This window comes from Nicotiana tomentosiformis, chromosome 12 (genome assembly GCF_000390325.3).
Source record: "Nicotiana tomentosiformis chromosome 12, ASM39032v3, whole genome shotgun sequence".
Taxonomy (NCBI): Eukaryota; Viridiplantae; Streptophyta; class Magnoliopsida; order Solanales; family Solanaceae; genus Nicotiana; species Nicotiana tomentosiformis.
The window spans coordinates 75,331,025-75,357,105 of record NC_090823.1 but is presented as its reverse complement, the minus strand read 5'-3'; the positions used below and the strand labels follow the sequence as shown (position 1 = coordinate 75,357,105).

The following is a 26,081-nucleotide window of genomic DNA, read 5'->3' as shown; positions in this document are numbered from 1 at the left end:
CTCAAAACAAGCTCTCGAGGATGTGGCTGTTGAAACTGGCTCGGGCCTGATCAGCTGGACTAACCACTGAAAGCACCCCGTGCAGGAGGTGCACTAGACTGTGGCGGTGCATAATGGGCAACCTGAGACCTAGGAGTAGCTGTAATACTACTGGAAGCTGGAAGTGTTGAATAAACTGGATGGATCACATAGCCTCTACCACGACAGGCTACAATTGGGGCACGGACACCATTATATGTGCCAGAATCTCGAGGCTTCTTGGCCTCCATGTCCTCTCTCTCCAAGCCCTGCATACCCTCCAATCTCCGAGTGATCTCTACCACCTACTGATATGGGGTATTAGTCTCCCACTCTCGAGCCATGCTGAATCTAATACCATAGTTGAGCCCCTCAATAAATCGATGGACTCGCTCTCTGACTATGGAAACTAAGGCATGTGCATGTCTGGACAACTCACTGAACCTAACAACATACTCTGATACGGTCATAGCACCTTGTCACAACTGCTCAAACTCCACACGTCATGCATCCCGACGGCTATGGGGAACAAACTCCTTCAGGAACATTTCTGAAAACTGAGACCAGGCAAGTGAAGTTGCCTCGGCGGGGCTACCCTTCTCATAAGACCGCCACCACTGGTATGCTGGTTCCGACAACTGGAAAGTAGTGAAAGTCACCTCGCTAGTCTCCACTATACCCATGGTATGGAGAATACGGTGTCCCTTCTCCAAAAAGCCATGTGCATCCTCTATAGCTAGGACACTGAAAGTAGGAGGATGGTACTTCTTGTACCTCTCGAGCTTGAGCTACTCCTCCTTAAATATTGCTGCCCTATCCTTGGGTTGAACTGGGACAACCAGCTGTACTGGTATGACCTCTGGGACCTGATCAACATGGACCCGCTGCTCTAGGGTACATGCCGTGAGAGTCTGTGCTCCTCCCCCAGCCTGAGATATGGCTGGTGCAAGTGGGATCAACCCCGCCTAAGCAAGAGTACCAAACATACTCAAGAACTGGGCGAGAGTCTCCTGAAGTGCAGGGGTAGCAACATGCGCCTAAGGTGCCTGCCCCTAACTGAAGCTAATGGTGGATCCTTTGTCGCAGCTCGGGCAGGTGCTTTGGCTGCACCACGTGCCCCTCCTCGGCCTCTGCCTCAGCCCCGGCCTGTTGCTGCTCTAGCATGGGGCACAGGTGTCTGGTCGTCGGATCCAGTGGTGCGTGTCCTCACCATCTGTGAGAGAATAGAAAGACAAAGTTTAAGAATTCTAAGTCAACAAATTCAGACAATAAGGAATCAGACTAACAGTTCCATAGCCTCTCGAAGATAAGTACACACATCTCAGTACCGATCCGTGAGACTCTACTAAACCTGCTTGTGACTCGTAACACCTATGAATCTAGCGCTTTGATATCAACTTGTCACGACCCCAATTTCCCTCCGTTAGATGTCATGATGGCACCTAGTCTCTAAGACTAGGTAAGCCTAACATACATGCAGAAATTAACTGAGATAATGATAAAACTTTCAAATTAACCAACCACTATCATAAAAAGGACTCCGCAATTGAACAAAACAAAACTCCTAAAATCCATTGATACCAAGTCAAAAGCTTTACAAGGGTATATTGAACATCCCTATACAACATTATCTATAAAAAGGGAAAATGAAATAGAACTAGATAGAGGGTGAATCCGAGGCCTGCGGATGCCGGCAAGTATACCTTGAAGTCTCCAAATCCGAGCTCGACTCACTGGTGCCTAGGCTAGTAAGAGGTACCTGGATCTGCATAAAAGATGTGCAGAAGCATAGCATGAGTACACTACAACGGTACCCAGTAAGTATCAAGCCTAACCTCGGTAGAGTAGAGATGAGGTCAGGTCAAGATCCTACTGGAACAAATAAGAAAACTAAACATGTATATATGACAGTATGATAATGAAAAACAATAAAAACGATACAATGAGGAAATATAACAAGAATAGCTACACTGAACTAAGGCAATTAAGACATGATGGAAGAAAACAAAGAATAAAATGCCAAGGAAACAATGCAAAAAAACACAAGTGATGTAATTGAAAGGTACCAATAAGAATCACTACCGAGGTACCGCCTCGTAGTCTCATTTCGTAAATCAAGTCACAATCTTTCCTTATATCACCGCGGGAGCCTTGCATTTAGTTTTGAAAATCATTTTTTTGAAATAGCTACCCGTGTTTAGCCCACCTTATCACACCGCGTGGCTTTAAGTAGCTCCCCCTACTAGAAACACACGTATCAAGCCCACCTTATCTCATCTCATGCATTTCAACCCCAATCCTTATACCACCGCATGCGTATCAATATCACATCATAACACAAATCGCACCTCAAGTGCCCAATACCACAACTTGCCAAAGAAGTCAACAATAATAGTGTTTCCACAATAAATAGCACATGGCTCAACCACAACAATAACAAGAGTCTTAACAATAGCAACCGAAAGTGAATAACTCAACAAGAATGGTGTTTCAACAAATTTATAACTTTACCTCAATGTGAATCACGACCTTTATAACTTCAACACCAAATTCAACAATAAGATATTCCAAGAAATAAAAACTCCAAGTAAAAGAACTCAACGGTTATATAATGAATAATGGAATTGAGAACAATAACTTCAACTAAGCATGTAAAGACAATTATCAAGTAAGAGCTAAGACAAGTATTAATGATGTCAAGTAAATCATGTGAAGATAGACTAATAATGATGAATATAGCATGTTATGGCAACTCAATTAAAGGCATGGAAAGAATCTTCATAGCTAAAACTGGTCAGTTACCATATTTAGCCCGTTTACACGCTTATCACCTTGCGTGCACGGCTTCACATATCGCAATTAGCACAAAAAAACACCAATCCTAAGGGATAATTCCCCCCCACAAAGTTAGGCAAGACACTTACCTCAAACACGCTAACTCAATCCACTAGTAAGCCTTTCCCTCGATTATCCAACTTTGAATGACTCGAATCTAGCCAAAACAACTTCATACCATAAATACAAACTATAGGAAACTATTCCGAACAATAAAGTTGCAATCTTTAAAGAGAAACAAAAAGTCAACTCAAAAAGTCAACCTGGTCCTGGCATCTCGAAACCCAACCAAACTTTCAAATCTGAACATCCATTCAATAACGAGTTCAACCATACAAGAATTACTCAAATCTGACTTTAAATCGCCTTTCAAATCCTCAAAATTTAGTCTAAGAAGTTTCATGATTGTTTCCCAAATTTTTCCAACTCAAATCACTAATTAAATGGCAAAAATAATGATGGATTCATGTATAATGGCCAAATCCGAGTTAGAATCACTTATCGCGATGATTTCCTTGAAAATACCTCAAAATATTTTCACAAACCGAGCTCTCTAGGTCCAAAAGATGAAAATGAGATAAAACCCTCGAATACCCCCTTTTCTGCCCAGCGGTATTCGCTTATGCGGTCAAACAGTCGCACCTGCGACCTCGCACCTACTGAAAAATCCATCGCAGGTGATGTTACAACTAAGGCTAAGCAAGTCCGCTTCTATGGACAATAATGCGCACATGCGCGTCCGCTCCTACGGAACCTGGGAGCACCTGCGCACTCGCGCATGTGGAACCTGCGCGCACTCGCGCCTGCAGAGGGTCTCTGCTTCTGTGACCTCAGGCCTGGCTAGCCCTTTCCGCATTTGCGATGACCATTAGGCACCTGCATGCCCTCACCTGCGGCCAAACCCTCCGCAGGTGCGATGACCCCAGAACAACAGTTGTTTCAGCAAATCAACCAAAGTCCAAAATGATCCGATTTCGATTCGATTCACACCCGAGACCCCGTCCGAATATACCAACAAGTTCCAAAACACATAACAGACCTTCTCGAGGCCCAAAATCACATCAAATTACATTGATTCTACAAATCGTAACCCAATTCAAGCCTATTGAAACTATGAACATCCGACTTCCAAAACTAACGCCGAATCATACCAAAACAACTTCGATTGACCTAACATTTTTCACACAAGTCATAAATGATATGACAGACCTATTCCAACCTCCAAAATCGAAATTCGACACCGATATCAATAAAATCAACTCCCAGTCAAACTTCTCAACCTTCCAACCTTCAACTTCCTAATTTTTGCCAATTCAAGCTGAAACGACCTACGGACTTGCAAATAAACATCCGGACATGAAACATAGAGGAGACAATAAATAGGGAAACAGGGCTAAAATACTCAAAACAACTAGCCGGGTCATTACAGTGGGCCCGGGTTAAATTTTTGTTGACTTTTCAAATTATATTAAAGATTGAACCTTTATCGTATGGTGGTAGTTTCTAAAGCTTGTTTTGACTTGTTTGAACAATAATTAACTAGATTTGGGTGGTTTAGAAGCTTGTTCTAAAGGAAAAGTCGTGTTGGATTGTTGATCTTGTTCCAAAAAGAGGAAAGTGTCGTGGTTAACCTTGATTTGAGGGAATTAGGACTTGATTGGTCTATTGGCTACATGATTTATATGGGGACGGTGTATATGCAAGGTAACAAGTGTGTATGCATTGTCATAATTTCAAGTATGCGGGGTGTACTACTTAATTGCAAGTCTTTAATTAACCATGTCTTCATTTCTTTCATATTTTTATATGTGCCTTTTACTTGATACATGTCTTTACTTGTTATATACATTCTTTTACTTGTTACATATCTTTAATTGTTACATGTTTCTATTTATTCATGCCTTTATTTATTGTCCGCCTTTACTTGTTATATGCTCTCACCTGTATTAGATAGATGCTTATGTTATTTCATGACTTTACTTGTCTTATGTCACGACCCAAAATCCAACTAGTCGTGATGGAACCTAACCCAACCCGCTAGGTAAGCCAATTAACAACTATCCAATTCCAATAATATTAATAAGACAATTATTCAAAAGAAATTATATGAAACTAATACATTTCCCCAAGAACTGGTAGTACAAATCATGAGCTTCAAAGAATTGAATTTACAAAGCTGAAATGAAAAAAATACATCATCTATTTGAAAAGTACATAAACAGAGTTTTATAGATCTAAAGCTACCACGAACAAGGGGCAGCTACAACCGGGACGCAGGTACATCTTCAATCCAGCTCCCATCGAACACAGCAACATCAGCAACCAACATCTGCACGCAAGGTGCAGAAGTGTAGTATGAGTACAACCGACCCCATGTACTCAGTAAGTAACAAACCTAACCTCAGGTTGAAAGTAGTGACGAGCTAACACAAGGTCGGGTCCAATGCCAATATCCCACAACAGTTCATAACAACGTAATACAAGTAATAAAAGAAGTATCTCAGAAGTAAAATGCTCATCTCGTTCATAGTCCCAGAAAATAGTCATGCTTTTCAAGTATCTTAGTGAAAACCCAAATCTTTTACCGAAAATGCCAAAAATACGAGTAAGTTTGAAAACTGTAATTTTTTGAAATATCCTTTCCACAATAAATAAGATGTTTCATTTTCATTCCAGATAACAAGTGTGAAATACATCTCTATGCCCACATATCAATTTGTGTAAAAAATCATGAATGACGTGATACCGTACAACTTGAGGAAAAATGCATCTCTATGCATGTATGTCATGTGTGCATGCCAATGCCATGTATCTCAGAGATGAATCATGTACTCACACTCTTAGAGTACTCAATCTCATTGTCTCACACTTTCCACTCATTATGCTCAACCACTCGGTACTGTATATGGCTCACACGGCACATGGAATATCCATCCCGGAATATATACATCATTGACCATCAGTCACTCAGTACCGAGGAAGGCCAATTCGGCCCCATAGAGAAGATCCATCTCAAGGTATATAAATGCTTCAGACAAGATCCATGTCCAAGGAAGATCCATCCCTCAATATAATCAACCGCGCTCAATTGAGGTGTGTACAGACTCCAGAGGGGCTCCTATAGCCCAAGCGCTATCATAAGCCAGATCAAGGCATAAATCAATATAGCATGTTGCGACGTGCAGCCTGATCCCATAACTGTCACTCATACTCAGGCTCTCGGCCTCACTCAGTCATAAATCTCTCCAGTCTCAGTCACGGGCTCACAATGTCATGAAACTAGCCCGACAACAATGATATGATGTATCAATAAATAACAACTGAGACTGAGATATGATATGAGTGCATGAATATAACTAAGTACAAAATATCAATGAAATAAGTGAGATGACAGCAAGAAACGACCACTATGGGTCCCAACAGTATCGGCATAAAGCCTAAACACGATATTTAGCATGATTGACAGCTCAATTACTTTATCACATGGTGAAAACACGGATATTAACAAAAATAGGGCCATTATACAGTGCCATGGAAACAACGGAGTTCCAATTCACATGGTACATGCCCACACGCCCGTCACCTAGCATGTGCATCACCTCAATACCAATCACATAACACGTATTACGGGGTTTCATACCCTCAACACTAAGTTTAGAAAAGTTACTTACCTCGAACAAGCCAATTCCAACATCGAGCAAGCTAAGCGATGCTCCAAAATTCCATCCCATGCATTCTAGCCTCCGAACGGCTCGAAACTAACCAAAAACAACTCAAGTACATCAAACAATGCTAAAGAAATCAATCCTGATCGAAAAAGATCAAATCTTGAATCAAAAGCCCAAAACCGGCCAAAAGCCCAACCCGAGCCCGCACCTAGGAACTTGACAAAATTTACAAAATCCAACAACCCATTCAATTACGAGTCCAACCATACTAGTTTCACTCAAATCCAACAACAATTCGATGTTCAAAACTCAATAATTCATATTATGAAACTTTAGGCCAAAACCCTCAATTTCCTCTACAAAATTCAGAATCCAATTACCAAACACGAAGGTAGATTCGTGATATAAGATCAAAAATGAGTAGAGAACACTTACCCCAAGTTTTGTGGAAAATCTCCTCTCCAAAGTCACCTAATCCGAGCTCCAAAATCCGAAAATGAAGATAGAAACCAAAGACCTCGAATTATAGGTTCTGCCCAGCGATTTCGGCATTTGCGGACAATTCATCGCACGTGCGACCACCGCTTTTGCGGGAAAACATCGCATCTGCGAAAAATGGCCTTGCCCCGTAACCCTCGCACCTGCGGTATCAAACTCCGCATCTGTGAAGACACTCGCACCTGCGTTTCCACTCGATGCTCCTGCGCATCCGCACCTACGCCCTTTTCTCCGCTTCTTCGGGCCTCCTCATCCGGCTCTCATCTCACATCTGCGATGCCTTTGTCGCTTTTGCGGCCATCGCACCTGTGCAAACCAACCGCAGGTGCGATCATACCAGAACCAGCAGCCTTCAGCAATGCAACATGTTGTGAAAATGATCTGAACCTTGTCCAAAACTCATCCGAGCCACTCGGGACCCAGTTCGAATATACCAACAAGTTCCATAATGCAATACGGACCTACTCGAGGCCTCAAAACACACATAACAACATAAAAATGATGAATCACACCTCAAATCGAAATCTATGAACTTCGAACTTTCAAATTCAATAACTCGTGCCGAAACATAGCAAATCAATCCGGAATGACTTCAAATTTTGCGCACAACTCCCAAATAACATAACGAAGCTATTCCAATTTCCGGAATCACAAATCCGAATCCGATATCAAAAAGTCCACTCCCGGTCAAACTTTCCAAAAAAATCCTATTTTGCCATTTCAAGCCAAATTCCACTACAGACCTCCGAATCCAATCAGGACGCGCTCCTATGTCCAAAATCATCCGACGGAGCTTACGGAACCATCAAAACTCCGTTCCGGGTTCAAATTCACATAAAGTCAAACTTGATCAACTCCCTCAATTTAAAGCTTCAACAATAAAATCCATTCTTCCAATTCGATTCTGAATAACCTAAAAATCAAAACCGATAATTCACATAAGTCATAATTCATCATATGGAGCTACTCATGCCCATAAACTACCGAGCAAAGTGAAAATACTCAAAATGACCGATTGGGTCGTTACATTCTCCCCCACTTAAACATACGTTCATCCTCGAACGTGCCAAGAGTTGTTCCCAAAGCCATCAAACCGCCGTATAACCATACCATGCATGTACCCGGGGATGATCCCACGTCACCCTATCCCATACAGGTCTGATAACACAATATAACTGAAATTTCACAATTCAACCTAGCCCACAAGCCTTTGAATCCCATTTCCAACATCCAGAATTTCTTATAAGATCAGAATCTCGCATCTACATACTGTATAAATCTGAACAAGCTATACCAAAAGCCGTAACCATAACTCAAATACTCAAAACTCAAATATCACATAGCTCAAATGCTCTAAGTAATGATTTCTAATCACAGTAGCTGCTCAAATCAACCCAATATCGGTAACAACCTCATATCAAACAAAGCATCGTTCTAAACCTTCGTACACTGCCAAGGATGAAAGAAACATGTAGAACTCATAACCATTCATCAGATCAACAAGTCATGGTACTCCATCTTCTTCGATAAGAACTATAGCAAATTTCTAAGCCGACTTTCGATATTATCCTTCCAACCATGCTGTAATCAATTCCGATAGTATCCATTCTAGGTACAATGTCTTCATCTCATCCAACACGACCACTCTAGTGATATGACATACCCATATAATCTAAAGCCACAACCCGTGCAATCCGTGCACCAATAAGCAATACTCAATCATGGAAAAATGACTCAGACAAGAGAACTGCCTCGCAAGATTAACAATTATCGCCACGATGAAATGCTGAAAATCTATCACATACCGTAGAACCATAACACACAAATCTAACACAAGGGATCATATCTCAACACAACTCCGATGCAATGCGTGACCCCATCCAAACACTGATCCATATGAAATACCTCAGCCACCATGCTCAAAATCAATAACCACGCGCAATCCGACATCAAGTACTCAAAGTGCATTACCATAACCATGGAGAAGCAAAGGACACAATGCCACACAAACCCGAAAGAACATAACTAATGCGCAATCAATCATGCATCACAAAAATACCCATATCGCGCAAATTCCGCTATAAAGTCCAAATAGAACCGCACCATGTGTGCTTATAACCAATAGCAGTATGGAGCCAACCAATCTGGCTCGATGTAGAATACCCATCCTGGTCGGGCCTACCAATGGACCCCAAATCAACTCTGGTCACCCAAAAATAGATAAATAACCCTCCGAAAGTCCACAGTGACTGAATTATAACACATATTATCATTTGGCTAGCTTCGGCCACGACTTCAAGGTCCACAACCATGAGACAATCTGTTCCTGAGAACTCCCAGTCTCCAACTCCATAGGACACACGAATCACTATATTTGATCCCAACTCCACCACCAGAATGCTAACACATCTGTCATACACGGTCATCCCACAAGGAATACTTCTAAAATTCTTTTGTGCCACATAGCAAAATTTGAATATCAGTAGTCGATCAACCAGGAGAGTGCCACAATACTAGTGAAGTATCCATAAATCAAAACACATTGCCCCTTCTGAAATGTATACTCTCATCAGGCCATACCAATTAGTAATATCATTTACCTAGTCATATACAACCGTCCATGCTGCCTACGAATTTATGTCCTTCCCTTCAAAACTAAATTGTGACCTTGCACATGCAAATCTCAATCCCACTCAACACACCGCATCTACCATTCCATCCTGTGAAGAGTACAAGAATCTCATAATCAACTCTGAGTCATAAGTAGAATACATACCCGATCAGTCAGAAACCTTCCATTTGATCTCATCCAGGAGAAAATCCCAATATGCAACATATTCCTCACACCGATAAGAAATATACTCCTCGAACCGTGGTAAAAACTATTGAGAACTCTTCGAAACCTATTTACGCACCACCAAGCTATTAGAACCGAATCTCTCTAATGCAACCCAACCACGCAGGTTGCCAAAACCCAAGAGCATTGCCACAAAACTCCTGTGGAGGCTAGCCACATCATTAGTACCCAAAGAACCGATTATATCCGTTACTGTGCTGATCCAACCTAATTTCTCCAAGTCCCTTCCAAATTGCCTTCAAATTGATACTTCTCCTTGCTGGAACACTATGATCCTTAACCAAAATTTACCACAAAAGAGACCCTAGTATAAAACCACAATGCCCTAAGGCCCATAAGCCGCTCACTTCCCTCTTAAGCACCCCAAGGCACCACAACCGAGACACCCACTCTAAAAGACCTTATGTGAACCTAAAACTGTTTCCTTCACCTTCTTGATACTGAAATGCACAATCCACAATGATATAAAAATGCCACAACTCTCGACACCATCCAACGCAACTCCTAGTTTCTAGCCATATACAAATCTTGAAAATTCCAAATCGCTACATATAAATCTTGAATCCATTAGAACCATTCTCGAGAGTCATCCACTCTACTCAAATCTCAATTAAACCAACCAAACGAACCGCACGATCTGTGCCCCATTAGCACACCAACACCCAAGGGAGTAACCCACACTCCTAAGCAATCGAGCAAATTCCTACTCTATGTACACTACATCCTTCGTGAATAAACCCTCAATTATTTTATGATTCCCATATACCTATAGAGTGTAATACAACCTGTATTCAGAAATTCCTTTACCCGATTCATCCTCGATCTCGACCTCTGCAAGTCATAACTGATTCACTAGTATACCCCGAACTGAAACCAATACAACACATAACCGTGCAATCAACTCGTCAATAGTGAACTCCCCCACTTGGCTCAAAGCCTTGGAATAAAACATCGGACTACTTACAATTACCATACCCCATTACCACCATAATACCACAGTGAGATTCCATTAAATCCTTCATCTGCTTATGCAACACAAACCATCTAGTACCTCAAGTCATTTGCAAATCTCGCGTTCATCCTCGTGAGGGTTAAGCCAATTTCCACAGGCAATCCAAACTCAAATTGCAACATATATCATTCACTGGTAAAAGAGAACTCTCTACAAAACATCATAGGGATCACACAACCTCAGGACACCTCGCAGGAGATAACCCACCTGCTTTGCCTCAAACTGACATCTCTTTACACCCTTCCATAGTCACGACTACTACGCAATCACTTAATCTTCTCGATTTTGAACTTATCAACAGGACATGAGAATTTACTTCACTCCACAACTAAACAACATGAGAGATCCCTTACCACTCGAGACCATACGCCAAATCAAGATAGAAATCAGACACCCATAGTCCTTGCTATATCTCAAGTAAACTCTTCTCATCACATCTGAACAATCTGAACACATCTCACATTCTCATCATACTTACAACATAGTCATCCAATCACAAATTCCACTAATAGGGACACTAACGGACCTATAAGTCCCAAAAGCACGTGCTCACACAATTGAAATCTTCGTGCTCAAGTTACAGTCAAAACCCGGCATCAAGTCCTCCAGACTGGCCCATCATCAACATGCCAAAACCATATCTCGCACTTCAACCATAGAATCACAGGCCACCGGCGCACAGCCGATACCGAGCGCTCATATGCGCATACAAATGCATGGAAGGAATTCAAAGAGTTACGCTTCAAGCTGAATCAATGCCGTGCGATAAAGAAATAAAGATGGGAAGTATATCCTAAATGTCCTGTAGCCTCTCGAAGATAGGTATGGACACCATCATACCGATCCGCAACACTCTACTAGACACTTGCTCATGACTTGTAGAACCTATGAACCTAGAGCTCTGATACCACCTTGTCACGACCCAAAATCCAACGAGTCGTGATGGCACCTAACCCAACGCGCTAGGTAAGCCAATTAACAACTATCCGATTTCAATAATATTAATAAGACGATTATTCAAAAGAAATTATATGAAACTAATACATTTCCCAAGAACTGGTAGTACAAATCATGAGCTTCTAAGAATAGAATTTACAAAGCTGAAATGAAATAAATACATCGTCTATTTGAAAAGTACATAAACAGAGTTTTATAGATCTAAAGTTACCACGAACAAGGGGCAGCTACAACTGGGATACAGGTACATCTTCAATCCAGCTCCCATCGAACACAACAACATCAACAATCAACATCTGCACGCAAGGTGCAGAAGTGTAGTATGAGTACAACCGACCCTATGTACTCAGTAAGTAACAAACCTAACCTCAGGTTGAAGGTAGTGACGAGCTAACAAGGTCGGGTCCAATACCAATATCCCACAACAGTTCATAACAACGTAATACAAGTAATAAAAGATGTATCTCAGAAGTAAAATGCTCAGCACGTTCAGAGTCCCAGAAAATAGTCATGCTTTTCAAGTATCTTAGTGAAAACCCAAATCTTTTACCGAAAATGCCAAAAATATGAGTAAGTTTGAAAACTGTAATTTTTCCAAATATCCTTTCCACAATAAATAAGATGTTTCATTTTCATTCGAGATAGCAAGTGTGAAATACCTCTTTATGCCCACATATCAATGTGTGTAAAAAATCATGAATGATGTGATACCGTACAGCATGAGGAAAAATGCATCTCTATGCATGTATGTCATGTGTGCATGCCAATGCCATGTATCCCAGAGATGAATCATTTTCTCACACTCTTAGAGTACTCAATCTCACTGACTCACACTTTCCCACTCATCAAGCTTAACCACTCGGTACTGTATATGGCTCACACGGCCTAGGGAATATCCATCTTGGAATATATACATCACTGACCATCAGTCACTCAGTACCGAGGAAGGCCAATCCGACTCCATGGAGAAGATCCATCTCCAGGTATATAAATGCTTCGGACAAGATCCATGTCCAGGGAAGATCCATCCCTTAATATAATAAACCGCGCTCACTGGGGATGTGTATAGAATTCGGAGGGGCTCCTACAGCCCAAGCGCTATCATAAGCCAGATCCATGCATAAATCAATATAGCATGTTGCGACATGCAGCCCGATCCCATAACTGTCACTCATAATCAGGCTCTCGTCCTAACTCAGTCATCAATCTCTCCAGTCTCACTCACGGGCTCACAATGTCATGAAACTAGCCCGACAACAATCATATGATGTATCAATAAATAACAACTGAGACTGAGATATGATATGAATGCATGAAATCAGTGATATGACAGCAAGAAATGACCACTATGGGTCCCAACAGTATTGGCATAAAGCCTAAACATGATATCTAGCATGATTGATACCTCAATTACTTTATCACATGGTGAAAACATGGATATCAACAAAAATAGGGCCACTATATAGTGCCATGGAAACGACGGAGTCCCAATTCACATGGTACATGCCCACACGCCCGTCACTTAGCATGTGCATCACCTCAATACCAATCACATAACACGTATTACGAGGTTTCATACCCTCAACACTAAGATTAGAAGAGTTACTTACCTCGAACAAGCCAATTACAACACCGAGCAAGCCAAGTGATGCTCCAAAATTCCATCCCGCGTGTTCCGACCTCCAAACGGCTCTAAACTAACCAAAAACAACTCATGTACATCAAACAATGCTAAAGGAACCAATACCGATCGAAAAAGATCAAATCTTGAATCAAAAGCCCAAAACCGACCAAAAGCCCAACCCGACCCCGCACCTTGAAACCCGACAAAATTTACAAAATCCAACAACCCATTCAATTATGAGTCCAACCATACTAGTTTCACTCAAATCCGAATCCAATTCGATGTTCAAAACTCAAAAATTCATATTATGAAACTTTAGGCCAAAACCCCCAATTTTCTCTACAAAATTCACAATCCAATTACCAAAAACGAAGGTTGATTCGTGATATAAGATAACAAATGAGTAGAGAACACTTACCCCAAGTTGTGTGGAAAATCTCCTCTCCAAAGTCGCCCAATCCGAGCTCTAATATCCGAAAATGAAGATAGAAACCAAAGACCTCGAATTATAGGTTCTGCCCAGTGATTTCCGCATTTGCGGACAATTTGTCGCACCTGCGACCACCGCTTTTGCGGAAAAACATTGCATCTGCAAAAAATGGCCTTGCCCAGTAACCCCCGCACCTGCGGTATCAAACTCCCCATCTGCGAAGACACTCGCACCTGCGCTTCCACTCGATGCACCTGCGCATCCACACCTGCGCCCTTTTCTCCGCTTCTGCGGGCCTCCTCATCCAGCTCTCATCTCACATCTGCGACGCCTTTGTCGCTTCCGTGGCCATCGTACCTATGCAAATCAACCGCAAGTGCGATCATACCAAAACCAGCAGCCTTCAACAATGCAACATGAAGTGAAAATGATCTGAACCTTGTCCAAAACTCATCCGAGCTACTCGGGACCCCGTCCGAATATACCAACAAGTTTAATAACGCAATACGGACCTACTCGAGGCCTCAAAACATACATAACAACACAAAAATGATGAATCACACCTCAAATCAAAATCTATGAACTTCAAACTTTCAAATTCAATAACTCGTGCCGAAACTTAGCAAATCAATCCGGAATGACTTCAAATTTTGCGCACAAGTCCCAAATAACATAACAAAGCTATTCTAATTCCCGGAATCACAAATCTGAATTCAATATCAAACAGTCCACTCCCGGTCAAACTTTTCAAAAAAACTCCTATTTTGCCATTTCAAGTCAAATTTTACTACGGACCTCCGAATCACAATCCGGACGCACTCCTAAGATCAAAATACCCAACGGAGCTAACGGAACCCTCAAAGCTCCATTCCAGGTTCAAATTCACAAAAAGTCAAACTTAATCAACTCCCCCAATTTAAAGCTTCAACAATGAAATCCATTCTTCCAATTCGATTTCGAATAACCTGAAAATCAAAATTGACGATTCACATAAGTCATAATACATTATACGGAGCTACTCATGCCCGTAAACTACCGAGCGAAGTGTAAATTCTCAAAATGACCGGTTGGGTCATTACACCTTATTGCCTTAAATTGTTTCCTATTTCACTCTACTATGATACATCGGATCGCCTTGAAGAATTATGCTACTTAGTTCCCCTTTTATGTTATGTTGTGAGATTTGTCGTATTTGGTTGTTATTGATATATTGGATCGCGTTGTATGCTGCATCAATATTATTATCTATGTGGATCAGGTTGCATGCCGCAACAGTATTATTCTGTATATATGGATCGAGTTGCACACCGTAATAATATTAAAACATATATATATATATATATATATATATATATATATATATATATATATATATATATGTGTGTGTGTGTGTGTGTGTGTGTATGTGTGTGTGTGTGTGTGTGTGTGTGTGTGTTGGGGGGGATTTGATTGCACACTGCAACCGTAATAGTATTGATATGTGGATCGGGTTGCGCACCGTAATGGAAAAGATGAATTGTGATTATTCTTGATTGTTATATTCCGCTACCGTGTTGAGTTGTGAGACTGTGATGTGATGATATTTTGGGCAATCCAACGGTGAACTATCAGATTAATTACTCATTTTATTGCTTTTGAAATCATAAATTTTTTATTAATAAATAAAATAAGTATAAAAGATCATAGTGGTATAATGCATAAATAAGACATAAAAATGAAATGGTAACAATGTTAGGCAAAACCATAAAAATCTAATAGTAATTCTCAGAACCCGGTGTCACAAGTGCACGAGCAATCTAGTAGAATATACAAAATTTCTATAACTATTGTCTGAAATAAAAAAAGACAGAAATAGTAAATACAACAAGGAGAAGACTCTAGGAGCTGCAGATGAGAGCATGGGAAGCAACTTATTACTAGGTCTGCGAATAACGGGGATGCGCGCCTGAATGGCCACCATATGTACCTGCCTCAGAACATGCACAATTAGTGCAGAAGTGTAGCGTGAGTACGTAAATCAATGCGTACCCAGTAAGTATCTAGTCTAACCTTGAAGAAGTAGTGACGAGGGATCGACATCGACACTTACTAGTAGTCAACAGATAAAGTGCAAGAATTATAAATAGGCATGAAATACAACAGTAACCATAGAATAAGGAGCAATAAATAAGTGAGTCTTTAACAAAATATCAATTTAAAATATTCAAATATCACATGCCAATTTTAACAAATAAGAACCATCAATTAATTATCAATTCTCAAGTCATGAAGGAAATGTCAAGTACAATCGGACTCCTAGCGATATTACGCACGAGTTATGCCGAGGTCGTACGGCCCGATATATATATATATATATATATATATATATATATATATATATTATGCCGAGGCATTCGGCCCGATGCACAAGAATAGGGAAACTCTTCGGACTACGGAACATACGATTACAACACCATGATAGGCACATAAAGGAGCAAATTTTCTGTCAATAATCGAATATTCCGCCAAAACTCAAAGTAACGAAGCTCGGTCTAACATAATCCCTAATCAAATTTTAATTATAATTTCACGTAATTAAACTAACAAGTTAGGTTCAAATAGTACAAATATTGCATGGTAAAGTCCTAAGTCTACCCGGACATAAACATGAACTTTTAGCTACGTACGGACTCTCGTCACTTCGTGCATATGTAGCACCCACAATTATTAGAAAATAACAATTTAAACACCTACGGGTTCCCTCTTACAAGGTTAGGCAAGAGACTTACTTCGCTTCCAAGTCCACTACTTGGCCTTTCAACCTTACTAATTGCCCCAAATCGATGTCGGGCAATCCAAAACTAGCCAAAGGTCATACAAACAAATCACTATATGCTCAAAAGTTCATAATTCATCTATTAGAGTAATTACCCAACCCAAATTAGAAAGTCCTTAAAAGTCACCCCACGGGCCCACGTGCCCGGATTCCGGAAACTTTGTAGATAAATATTACCCATGACCTTACGAACTCAATATACAATTTCTACTCAATTTCATAATCATTTTTGTGGCCTAATTCTATTTTTACTAAACCCTAGGTTTTTCAGCACAATCACATAATTTTTACAATTTCTATGTTAAAATCTATCAATAATCTATGAAGAAATTACTTACCTCAAGATGAAAGGTTAAAATCCCTCTCCAACAAGCACCAATATCGGCCAAGCAAAGTGTAAGAATGAGAAAAATGAGCTTAATCCTGACTTTTAAAAGTTTTTGCCGAGTGATCCCTTCTTCGCGATCGCGAAGGCAAAAATTGCCAAGGCCATAAAAAGCCTCTTCGTGATCACGATCAGGACCCCCGCAATCACGAAGGCTAGCCCCGTCCATCATCGCGAACGCGACCCGCCTTTTGAAAATGCGAAGGGCAACGACTTGCTAAGCCGCCAGACCTAGCCCCTTTCTACGCGAATGTGACCCTGTGATCGCAAATACGAAGGCTTGTGACCCCAAAGCTTTGATCGCGACCCTCTTTTCCCGAATGCATAGAAAAAAATCTCGCCAGCCCAATTCTTTCATCGCGAACGCGAGGCTTCCTCCGCGTTGGCGAAGAAGGAAACCAGTTAGCAGAAAATCTGCTATTTTGGACTTAACTCCTAGTTGTCCGAAACACACCTGAGCCACTCGGGACCCCGTCCAAATGCATCAACAAGTCCATAAACATAATAAAAACCTACTCAAAGTCTCAGAACATGTAAAACAATATTGAAACCAAGAATCGCACCTTGAAACAAAATTAATCAACTTACGAACTTCAAACTTCTTCAACTAGTTCTGAACGCGACGAATCATGTTTAGACAACTCAGAATGACGTCAAATTTTACGCACAAGTCAAAAATCACCATACAAACATATTTCCATGATCGGAACCCCAAACGGATATCGATAACACCAAAGTCTACTTCAAACCAAATTTAAGAAACTCTAAAACCTTCAAGGCGCCAACTTTCAACATTAAGCGTTGAAACGCTCCTGGATCATCCGAAACTCGATCCGAACACACGTCTAAGTCCAAAACCATCATACAAACCTATTGGAACCATCAAATCCTGGTTCTGAGGCCGTTTACTCAAAATATTGACTCAAGTCAAACTTGGCTACCTTAGGCCACTATTAAGGAACTAAGTGTTCCGAATTCAACCCGAACCCTTCTAAAACCAAATCAACCATCCCCGAAAGTTATAAAACTGTAAAAGTACATACACGAAGTCTTAAATAAGGGAACGGGGATCTATAAAGCAAAACAACCGATCGGCTCGTTACAATATAGTTAGTCATTTCTCCATCTCGTTATTGCTTCTCTACTTATTACTTGTACAAGTTTATAGTGAGTGTCTTGTCATAGCCTCGTCACTACTTCGTCGATGTTATGCTCGATACTTACTAAGTACATGGGTCGGTTGTACTCATACTACAATTCTACACTTCTTGTGCAGATCCCTGTGTTGATCCCAGTAGTGTCCAGAGGTGATTGCTCAGACCCTTTTCATCCAGGAGGCTTGAGGTAGCATTGCTTGGCTATTGCAGACCCTGGAGTCCCCTTCCTACCTTTATCTACCATTTATTATTCCAGACAGTATTGTATTTTTATTTCAAATCTGTATTTAGTATTATTAGTGGCTCATGTACTTGTGACACCAGATTCTAGGGATAGACTTAGACAATGTTGGTGGTACTCCTATTATACCTTTATGTTATTTCACTCTTTTACTATTTAAAGTATCTTAGTTGTTAAACTGCTTTAGTTATTGTGCTAATGTTGGTCTGCCAAGTAAGCGGATGTTAGGCGCCATCGTGGCCAATGTTTAGGATTTGGGTCATGACAATTTTGCTATAGAAACCAAATATGTGATAGCCTCTAAGGCGGCCAAAAAGGCGGTTTGGCTTGAAACTTTCTAAGAGATTTGGTTGTAGTTCTCAAAATTCAAGCACCAATTACACGTTATTATGATAATAGTGGTGCGATTGCAAATTTGAAGGAATCACGAAGCCATGAAAGGGCTAAGCACATTGAGCTTAAATCATTTAATTTTTAGGCATAGTGCAGAGAGGTGATATGGTAGTCGCCAAGATTGCATCAGAGAGAAACTTGACAGACCCAGTTATTAAGATCTTTCTATAGAAGATTTAGGGAATGGGTGTTAAGGTTGTAGACGCATGTTCAGAGTCTAAGCAGAAGATTGTTAAGATATACTATAAACCATGTATTTTGTTATAGTACTTTTCATGGAATAACTAATTATTTATTTATTTATTTAATTTAATAAAGTCTTGTTTAAATAGATCAGGTATTTATTTGTGTTTCATTTGCTTATATAGTAGATAATTTAGTGTATAGAGTTTTAACTTATACACAAAAGATTATCATCAGTTCTTATAAATCATACAGTTTATGTTCACAATCTAATGATGGAGTTGGACAAACTATCGGAATGATTGTAGCATAAGATTACATATAATTCATCTTGATTGTGAGATATGGTTAAATTTTTGACTTCTTGTGCTAGTGTATTTTGCATATATTGAATAGACCAAGTAGAGATAAGTATTTTATACTGACTTAGTAAAATAATTCTCTATCCCGTTAAATAAATTTATACTCTTAATCTTGATATAATTATCAATAACTGTTTATGTTATTTATTATTTTGATTTACTAAAAGGCGACATTCTTTTGTGGGTCAACATGCCTGGTAAATTGAACAATAATAATAATATACATTGCTAAAATAATAATTAGTTGATAAAATCCATGTGTTAGTCTTGATATTGATGATACACTTTTATGAAAGCTTACAAGTTTCATGTGTAAACCCGGCCGATAACTTTTGTATCCGACACATGAAATAAGGTGAGAAAAAATCTAAATAAAATAATCAATAAATTAAATTATCAGTAATTTAATTTAATCGATTAGTATTTGAATCTTAAGACGTAGAGCTAAATAAAGTATAATGAAAGAATCTCAAAATTTAATTAAAGAGTGCAATTATGAATTTTTACTGAAATAATTTATAATTGATTATGGTAAATATTAATCTCAAAATTTTAAATTAATTTAATAATAGTAAGATTTCTTAATTAAATTATGGGGTCCCTACTGTGCATGAATAGTTAGGAATTAAAAGAAAAAAATTCTTGATTAAAAAAAAACTCAACAGGTTTTGAAAAAGGGTTTAACCCCTTAAAACGTGGTCTATATCTAGGAGGGTTTTCTCTGCTAGTTGCCAGACATTTTTCTCTCTATTTTAGAGGAAAAATTCATAAATTTTGTAAGTTTCTGTTATTATTCGGGTAACACGGTAGTAGATCTTGGAATATTTGAAAATCGTGATCGAGCTGGTGTTGGTGATTCCGTGATTTGTTATGGAACTATATGGTCATGTGTGTAGACAATAAATTGCGTCGAGAAAATAAAATCGAGACTAAAAAATATTGCAACAATCGTAGTATTTGATTTCAAATATTTGAGTGTACAATCTCTATGAATCCTCTGATTCTTCTTTCCAATAGTAAATAAATTCAAGGGCCTTTGAGCTTGATCTTGAATCTATATTTGTTTCCACCAACGATGATCTTAAATTCAACTAGCACGAACTTTGATTTGAACTCGTACTCCTTGAATCTTGACTTGTTCTTCGTTCTTGAGCTTGAAGTTCTTCGTTCTTGAGCTTGAACTTGATTTCTTTAATTTGAACTTGATTGTTTGAAGCTTGAAACTTGTAGAGAAATTTGCGGCGTTTGATCCACGAGCTCTTTCTTGCTTCTTGTTATAACTTCTGGTCTCTTTTCTAGGTTATGAAGACCCCTATTTATAGTTGTGGGAGGGAAGAGTTATAGTAAGAACAAACTCTTTCCGACCAATCAAATTGAAGTGTGACAAGACCGCATTTGATTGGCCAGAACATGTCACTTGCACATGTAGCGCGATTTCATTGGCCTTTTAATGTGACTTGGCATGCCTTGTCATTTTGACACGTGGCATGATCCCATTGGTTCTTTTGTTTGACTTGGCATGCCACGTCATTTCACGCGTGACACCAAACTGGGTCTCTTGGAAGATGACATCTTGGACCTAATGAAGTGGGCTCATCATTTATAGCCCAATTAAATGGGCTAGCTCAATTATATTGAACTTATAGAATTAATCCAATAATATTAGCTCATAATATTTATTTGGACTAGTATATTTAAACTATAGTCCAAATTATTTATTGAATTTAAATTCAATAAATTTTACATGCCTACAAATGCCCCCTACTTCAAAACTTATCATGAGCGTAGATTAATTAAGACTCAAAGATTAGGCTTGAAGTACACATAATAGACATATTTGTCCTCTTAAATGTTTTCCCGAATTGAATCTTTACTTTCCTCGAGTTATGAAAAGAATTTCCATGTTACTAATGGCATGTATAAATATGCATAATGACCAAACATCAGTCATCTCGTAAGACAAAGTATTCATGAAACTTTTTTCCACTTTAAATTCCATTCTTTGCATTAAAGAAAAGTTTCATCTGACATAACAATTCTTTTCGTGGCCATCCATGGTCGGAGGACTCCTATTCATATAGGAATGTCGTCGTCCGCACATTACCAAGCATATAAGAAGTGTTTGATAGTCTCCAAATCCCACTTGAACTTGAAGTAGCCATTGACTAAATCCCTTTAGGAGACAAATTGTCGCTGCCGCCTTAGTACTGGTCCCATATCGGCAAAACGAACTTCAACGCCACTTTTCAGCACCTATATAAAGTCATGTGCTCATGTTTATTTCGCATAAACCCGCGACATTCTCAAAGTCCATCTTACTTCGACTTCTAACGTTTAGGAAGCCTGCACAAAGGTAATTTGTTTTTCGCTTTAATTTTTCTGTGTTTTCTGTCTTTATTATTTTTTGTAGGTCGAACGAAAAGAATTTGTTCTTGTTTAACGAGATGATCCATGCATGAAAAAGATAATCTTAGGATGTGAGGGGATGGATACTCATCCCTGTCCGAATATCGGAGAGATTACACTCAAGGTGGCCCGACTATCGGAGAGATTACTCTCATCGTGACCCGACTATCACAGAGATTACTCTCAATGTGGCTTGACTATCGGAGAAATTACTCTCAAAACGACCCGACTATTTGAGAGATTACTCTCAATGTGGCTCGACTATCGGAGAGATTACTCTCAAAATGGCTCGATTATCGGAGAGATTACTCTCAATGTGGCCCGACTATCGGAGAGATTACTCTCAATGTGGCTCGACTATCAGAGAGATTACTCTCAAAACGACCCGACTAACGGAGAGATTACTCTCAATGTGCCCCGACTATCGGATAGATTACTCTCAATGTGCCCCGACTATCGGAGAAATTACCCTCAATGTGCCCCGACTATCAGAGAGATTACTCTCAATGTGAGCCGACTATCGGAGAGATTACTCTCAATGTGGTTCGACTATCGGAGAGATTACTCTCAAAACGACCCGACTATTGGAGAGATTACTCTCAATGTGCCCCGACTATCGGAGAGATTACTCTCAATGTACCTCGACTATCAGAGAGATTAGTCTCAATATGGCTCGACTATCGGAGAGATTGCTCTCAATATGCCTGACTATTGGAGGGATTACTCTCAATGTGCCCCGACTATCGGAGAGATTACTCTCAATGTGCCCCGACTATCGGAGAGATTACTCTCAAGAGACTTACATGTCAATCTTAAGATTGGAAAATATAGTTTCCTTTTAAGGACAAACCCATGAAGAGGCCAACTTAAGGTGCAAAAGGACTCATATGTCCACCTTAAGATTGAAAAATTATAAAGCTTCAACTCGAAGACTGTGTGGACTTGACGACATTGACGTGAATATTTGGAAACTTTGAAGATTTGGTGGACTTTGCAGACTTCAACTTGAAGACCGACAGACTTGAGGATTTCAACTTGGAGACTTCAACTTGAAGACCGACGACTTGAAGACTTCAACTTGGAGACTTGGAGGGTTTAAACATTTCAACTTGGAGAGTAGCAAATTTGAAGACCAGAGGACTTAAAGATTTGGTGAACATGAAGACATAGTAAATCCCTGAACTTTAGTGCAAATACTTGGTAGCCTACTAAAAGACTATAATCGCCCTATTGAAGACACTGGTTTATCAAGAAGACTTGCCCCTTCTAAGTCATATGAGATCCAAAGTTCAAAAGAAGAATGAAATTTCAGCCTGATTTTCAAGTGTTGTTTGAATAAATTACTTATATCATACTTCATTTGGACAACGACTAGGAAAATATGTATCTTTTGAACTTATGCGGCTGAACTCAGAATGAAACTCTAAGCTACCTACGTACCTCGGTGAAGAGGATCAAGTCATACCGTAGTTCAGAATGGGTGATTTTTTTTTTATTTTCTTTTTTTATTTATTTTTTTATGTCCTAACTTTTGCCTAGGCCTCCCCTTTCAAGGTTTTCAACCTAGCGGACAATTTTGTTTTTTGGGTGGGTCGTACACAGTTTAGACTCATACGGGCTAGGAGTGTAGGAACATGCAGTTTAGGCTCATGCGTCAAGGAGCGTTGCAACTTCAAGGATAATACTTCTTCAAAAACTTGCCATCTGCATCAACTAGCTTGTAAGCCCCACTTGAATAAGCTTCTTGTACGACATATGGCCCATCCCATTTTGAAGTGAACTTCCTTATAGGTTTATGGGAAGTAATTATGGGTCTTTGTACGGCAAGGACTTGATCTCCTACTTGAAAGGATCTCGGGCGAACTCTTTTATTGAAGGCACGAGACAATCGATCTTGATAACATTCAAGACTCTGTTGAGCTTCCAACCTCTTCTCATCAAGAGCCTCAAACTCTGCTAATCGAAGTCGAGCATTTTCTTCATCAATGATCCCTTCTTGAATAGCCAGTCGTAATGTAGGTATTTGACACTCGAGTGGCAAGATAGCTTTGACTCCATAAACGAGCGAATAAGGAGTCGCTTGTGTTGGCGTGTGGTGAGTCATCCTATATGCCCATAGAGCTTCTTCCATACGGTCATTCCAATCTCGTTTGGATTTGGAGATGACTTTCTTTAACAAGTTGCATAGAGTTTTTTTGAGTGCCTCAGCTAGACCATTGGCGGCAGCATTGTACATCGAAGAGTTACGTTGCTTGAAGCCAAATAGATCACAAATCTTGTTCATCAACCTATTATCGAATGACTTTCTATTATCCGTTATTATGTAACGAGGAATGCCAAAGCGATAGATTATGTTTACTTAGATGAAACTTGCAACATTTTACTTCTTTACCTCCTTAAGAGCAACAACTTCAGCCCATTTTGAGAAGTAGTCAGTTGCAGTCAAGATGTATAGGTGCACACCAAAGGACTTTGGCAGTGGTCCAACAACATCCAATCCCCAAGCGTCAGACGGCTAGGATGCCACAGTCGCGTGCAGCACTTCAGGAGGTTGATGAATAAAATTTACATGGAATTGACAAGCCTTATATCTTCGAGCGTAGTCCAAGTAATCTTTTACCATCGTTGGCCAATAATATCCCAGCCTTTTTATATGGAAGTGGAGCTTTGGTCCAGACTGATGTGATCCACATATCCCAGAATGTGCCTCTTGCAAAGCTTGGAGTGCTCTTTCTTCCCCTAAGCATCGCAAGAGTACTCCCTCGAATGACCTTTTGTATAGAGTATCTTTGTAGTAAAGGAAGCGAGGTGCACGACGGCGGATTTCAGTCCTTCTCCTCGGATTTTCTGAAAGTATCCCATAGCTTAAGTAGTTGATAATGGGTTGTCACCATTCTTCTTTCTCAGCTTCAGAAATAGTGACAAGATGCTTAAGTTCATTTCCTTCACCTTCAACCTCATTTGGCGGCAGTACTACCCATTTTTGGCAGATAATAACTTACGCTTGATCAGACAAGGTTAACAATGAAGCTAGGGTAGCTAAAGCATCAACCTTCTTATTTTCTTTCCTTGGCACATGTTGAATAGACACGTCACCGACCCATCCTATTAATTTTTTAGCATAATCATGATATGGGCGTAGTTCAGGTTTCTTGACCCCGTAACTACCTAAAAACTGGTTGATCACCAACTGAGAGTTACCAAAGACTTGCAATTGCAACCGATTTATTTTGACAGCCATTTCAAGCCCAAGTATTAGTGCTTGATACTCAGCAACGTTGTTAGAGCAGAGTTGCGTCAACGTAAAAGAGTAGGGCAAAACTTCACCTTGAGAAGTGACAAATACTACACTAGCGCCAGCTCCTCCGCGTTGTGCAGCACCATCAAAGTACATCTTCCATGGAGGTTGAACTTCAATGACCATTGTGTCCTCATCAGGCAGTTCATCAGTTAGCTCCCAATCATCAGGTATAGGGTGATCTGCCAAGAAGTCTGCTAATGCTTGTCCTTTTACAGCCTTTTGAGGGATGTACAAAATCTCAATTTTTTAAAATTGGAGATACTATCTCGCTAGTTGATCACTAAGGGCAGGTTTTGACATCACGAACTTGATGAGATTTGCTCTAGAAACCAGACGAACAACATGAGCTTAAAAGTAGTGCTTCAACTTTTGAATTGAGAAGACTAGCGCCAAACACAACTTTTTAATTGGCGAATAATTCAGCTCGTGTGGTGTCATCATCCTGTTCAAGTAGTAAAGAGAGTTTTCTTTCCCCTAACTATTTTCTTGGGCCAACAGCGCTCCAACAGACCTTTCTTGTGCTGAAATATATAGTGTTAACGGCTTTCCAAGTATAGGGGCTGCTAAAACCGGAGGCTTCATCAAGTAGGATTTAATGCTCTCAAAGGCATTGCTACACGCTTGGTCCCATTTGAAAGGGACACCTTTCTTCATAAAGAGACTAAATGGTTGGTACCTCTCAGCTAGGTTTGAGATGAATCTCTTAAGGTACGCTAACTTTCTTTGCAGACTTTTCAATTCGTGAATATCCCGAGATTCAGGCATTTTCAAGATTGCATCTACTTTGGCTTGATCAATTTCCATCCCTCGATGTCGGACAATGAAACCAAGAAACTTTTCGGAAGTAACTCCAAAGGCGTATTTCAATGGATTCATCCTAAGTTGGTACCTATGGAGCAACTCAAACACCATTCTCAAGTTTTTCAAGTGGTCGCCCAT

At 39.9% G+C, this 26,081-nt stretch overlaps 1 protein-coding gene across 1 annotated transcript; it reads right to left on the bottom strand.

Annotated features, from left to right (window-relative positions):
• Positions 1-59: 59 nt before the first annotated feature.
• Positions 60-26,081, bottom strand: LOC138902881 (uncharacterized). Its single transcript, XM_070190782.1, has 6 exons — positions 25,713-26,081; positions 25,010-25,358; positions 24,462-24,688; positions 24,234-24,356; positions 23,664-24,092; positions 60-287 (listed from the first exon to the last, which is right to left on the bottom strand). Exons 1-6 carry the CDS (start codon positions 26,079-26,081, stop codon positions 60-62), a joined length of 1,725 nt encoding a protein of 574 aa, XP_070046883.1.

What these genes read in the sequence shown, in the direction of transcription:
- LOC138902881 (XM_070190782.1), bottom strand. Translation starts at nt 26,081, where the DNA reads ATGGGCGACCACTTGAAAAACTTGAGAATGGTGTTTGAGTTGCTCCAT. An exon ending in GATATTATTGGCCAACGATG is followed by an intron (nt 24,357 to 24,461) that starts GTAAAAGATTAC and finishes GTGGCATCCTAG; the next exon opens with CCGTCTGACGCTTGGGGATT. An exon ending in AAGTTGTTGCTCTTAAGGAG is followed by an intron (nt 24,093 to 24,233) that starts GTAAAGAAGTAA and finishes TTTGGCTTCAAG; the next exon opens with CAACGTAACTCTTCGATGTA.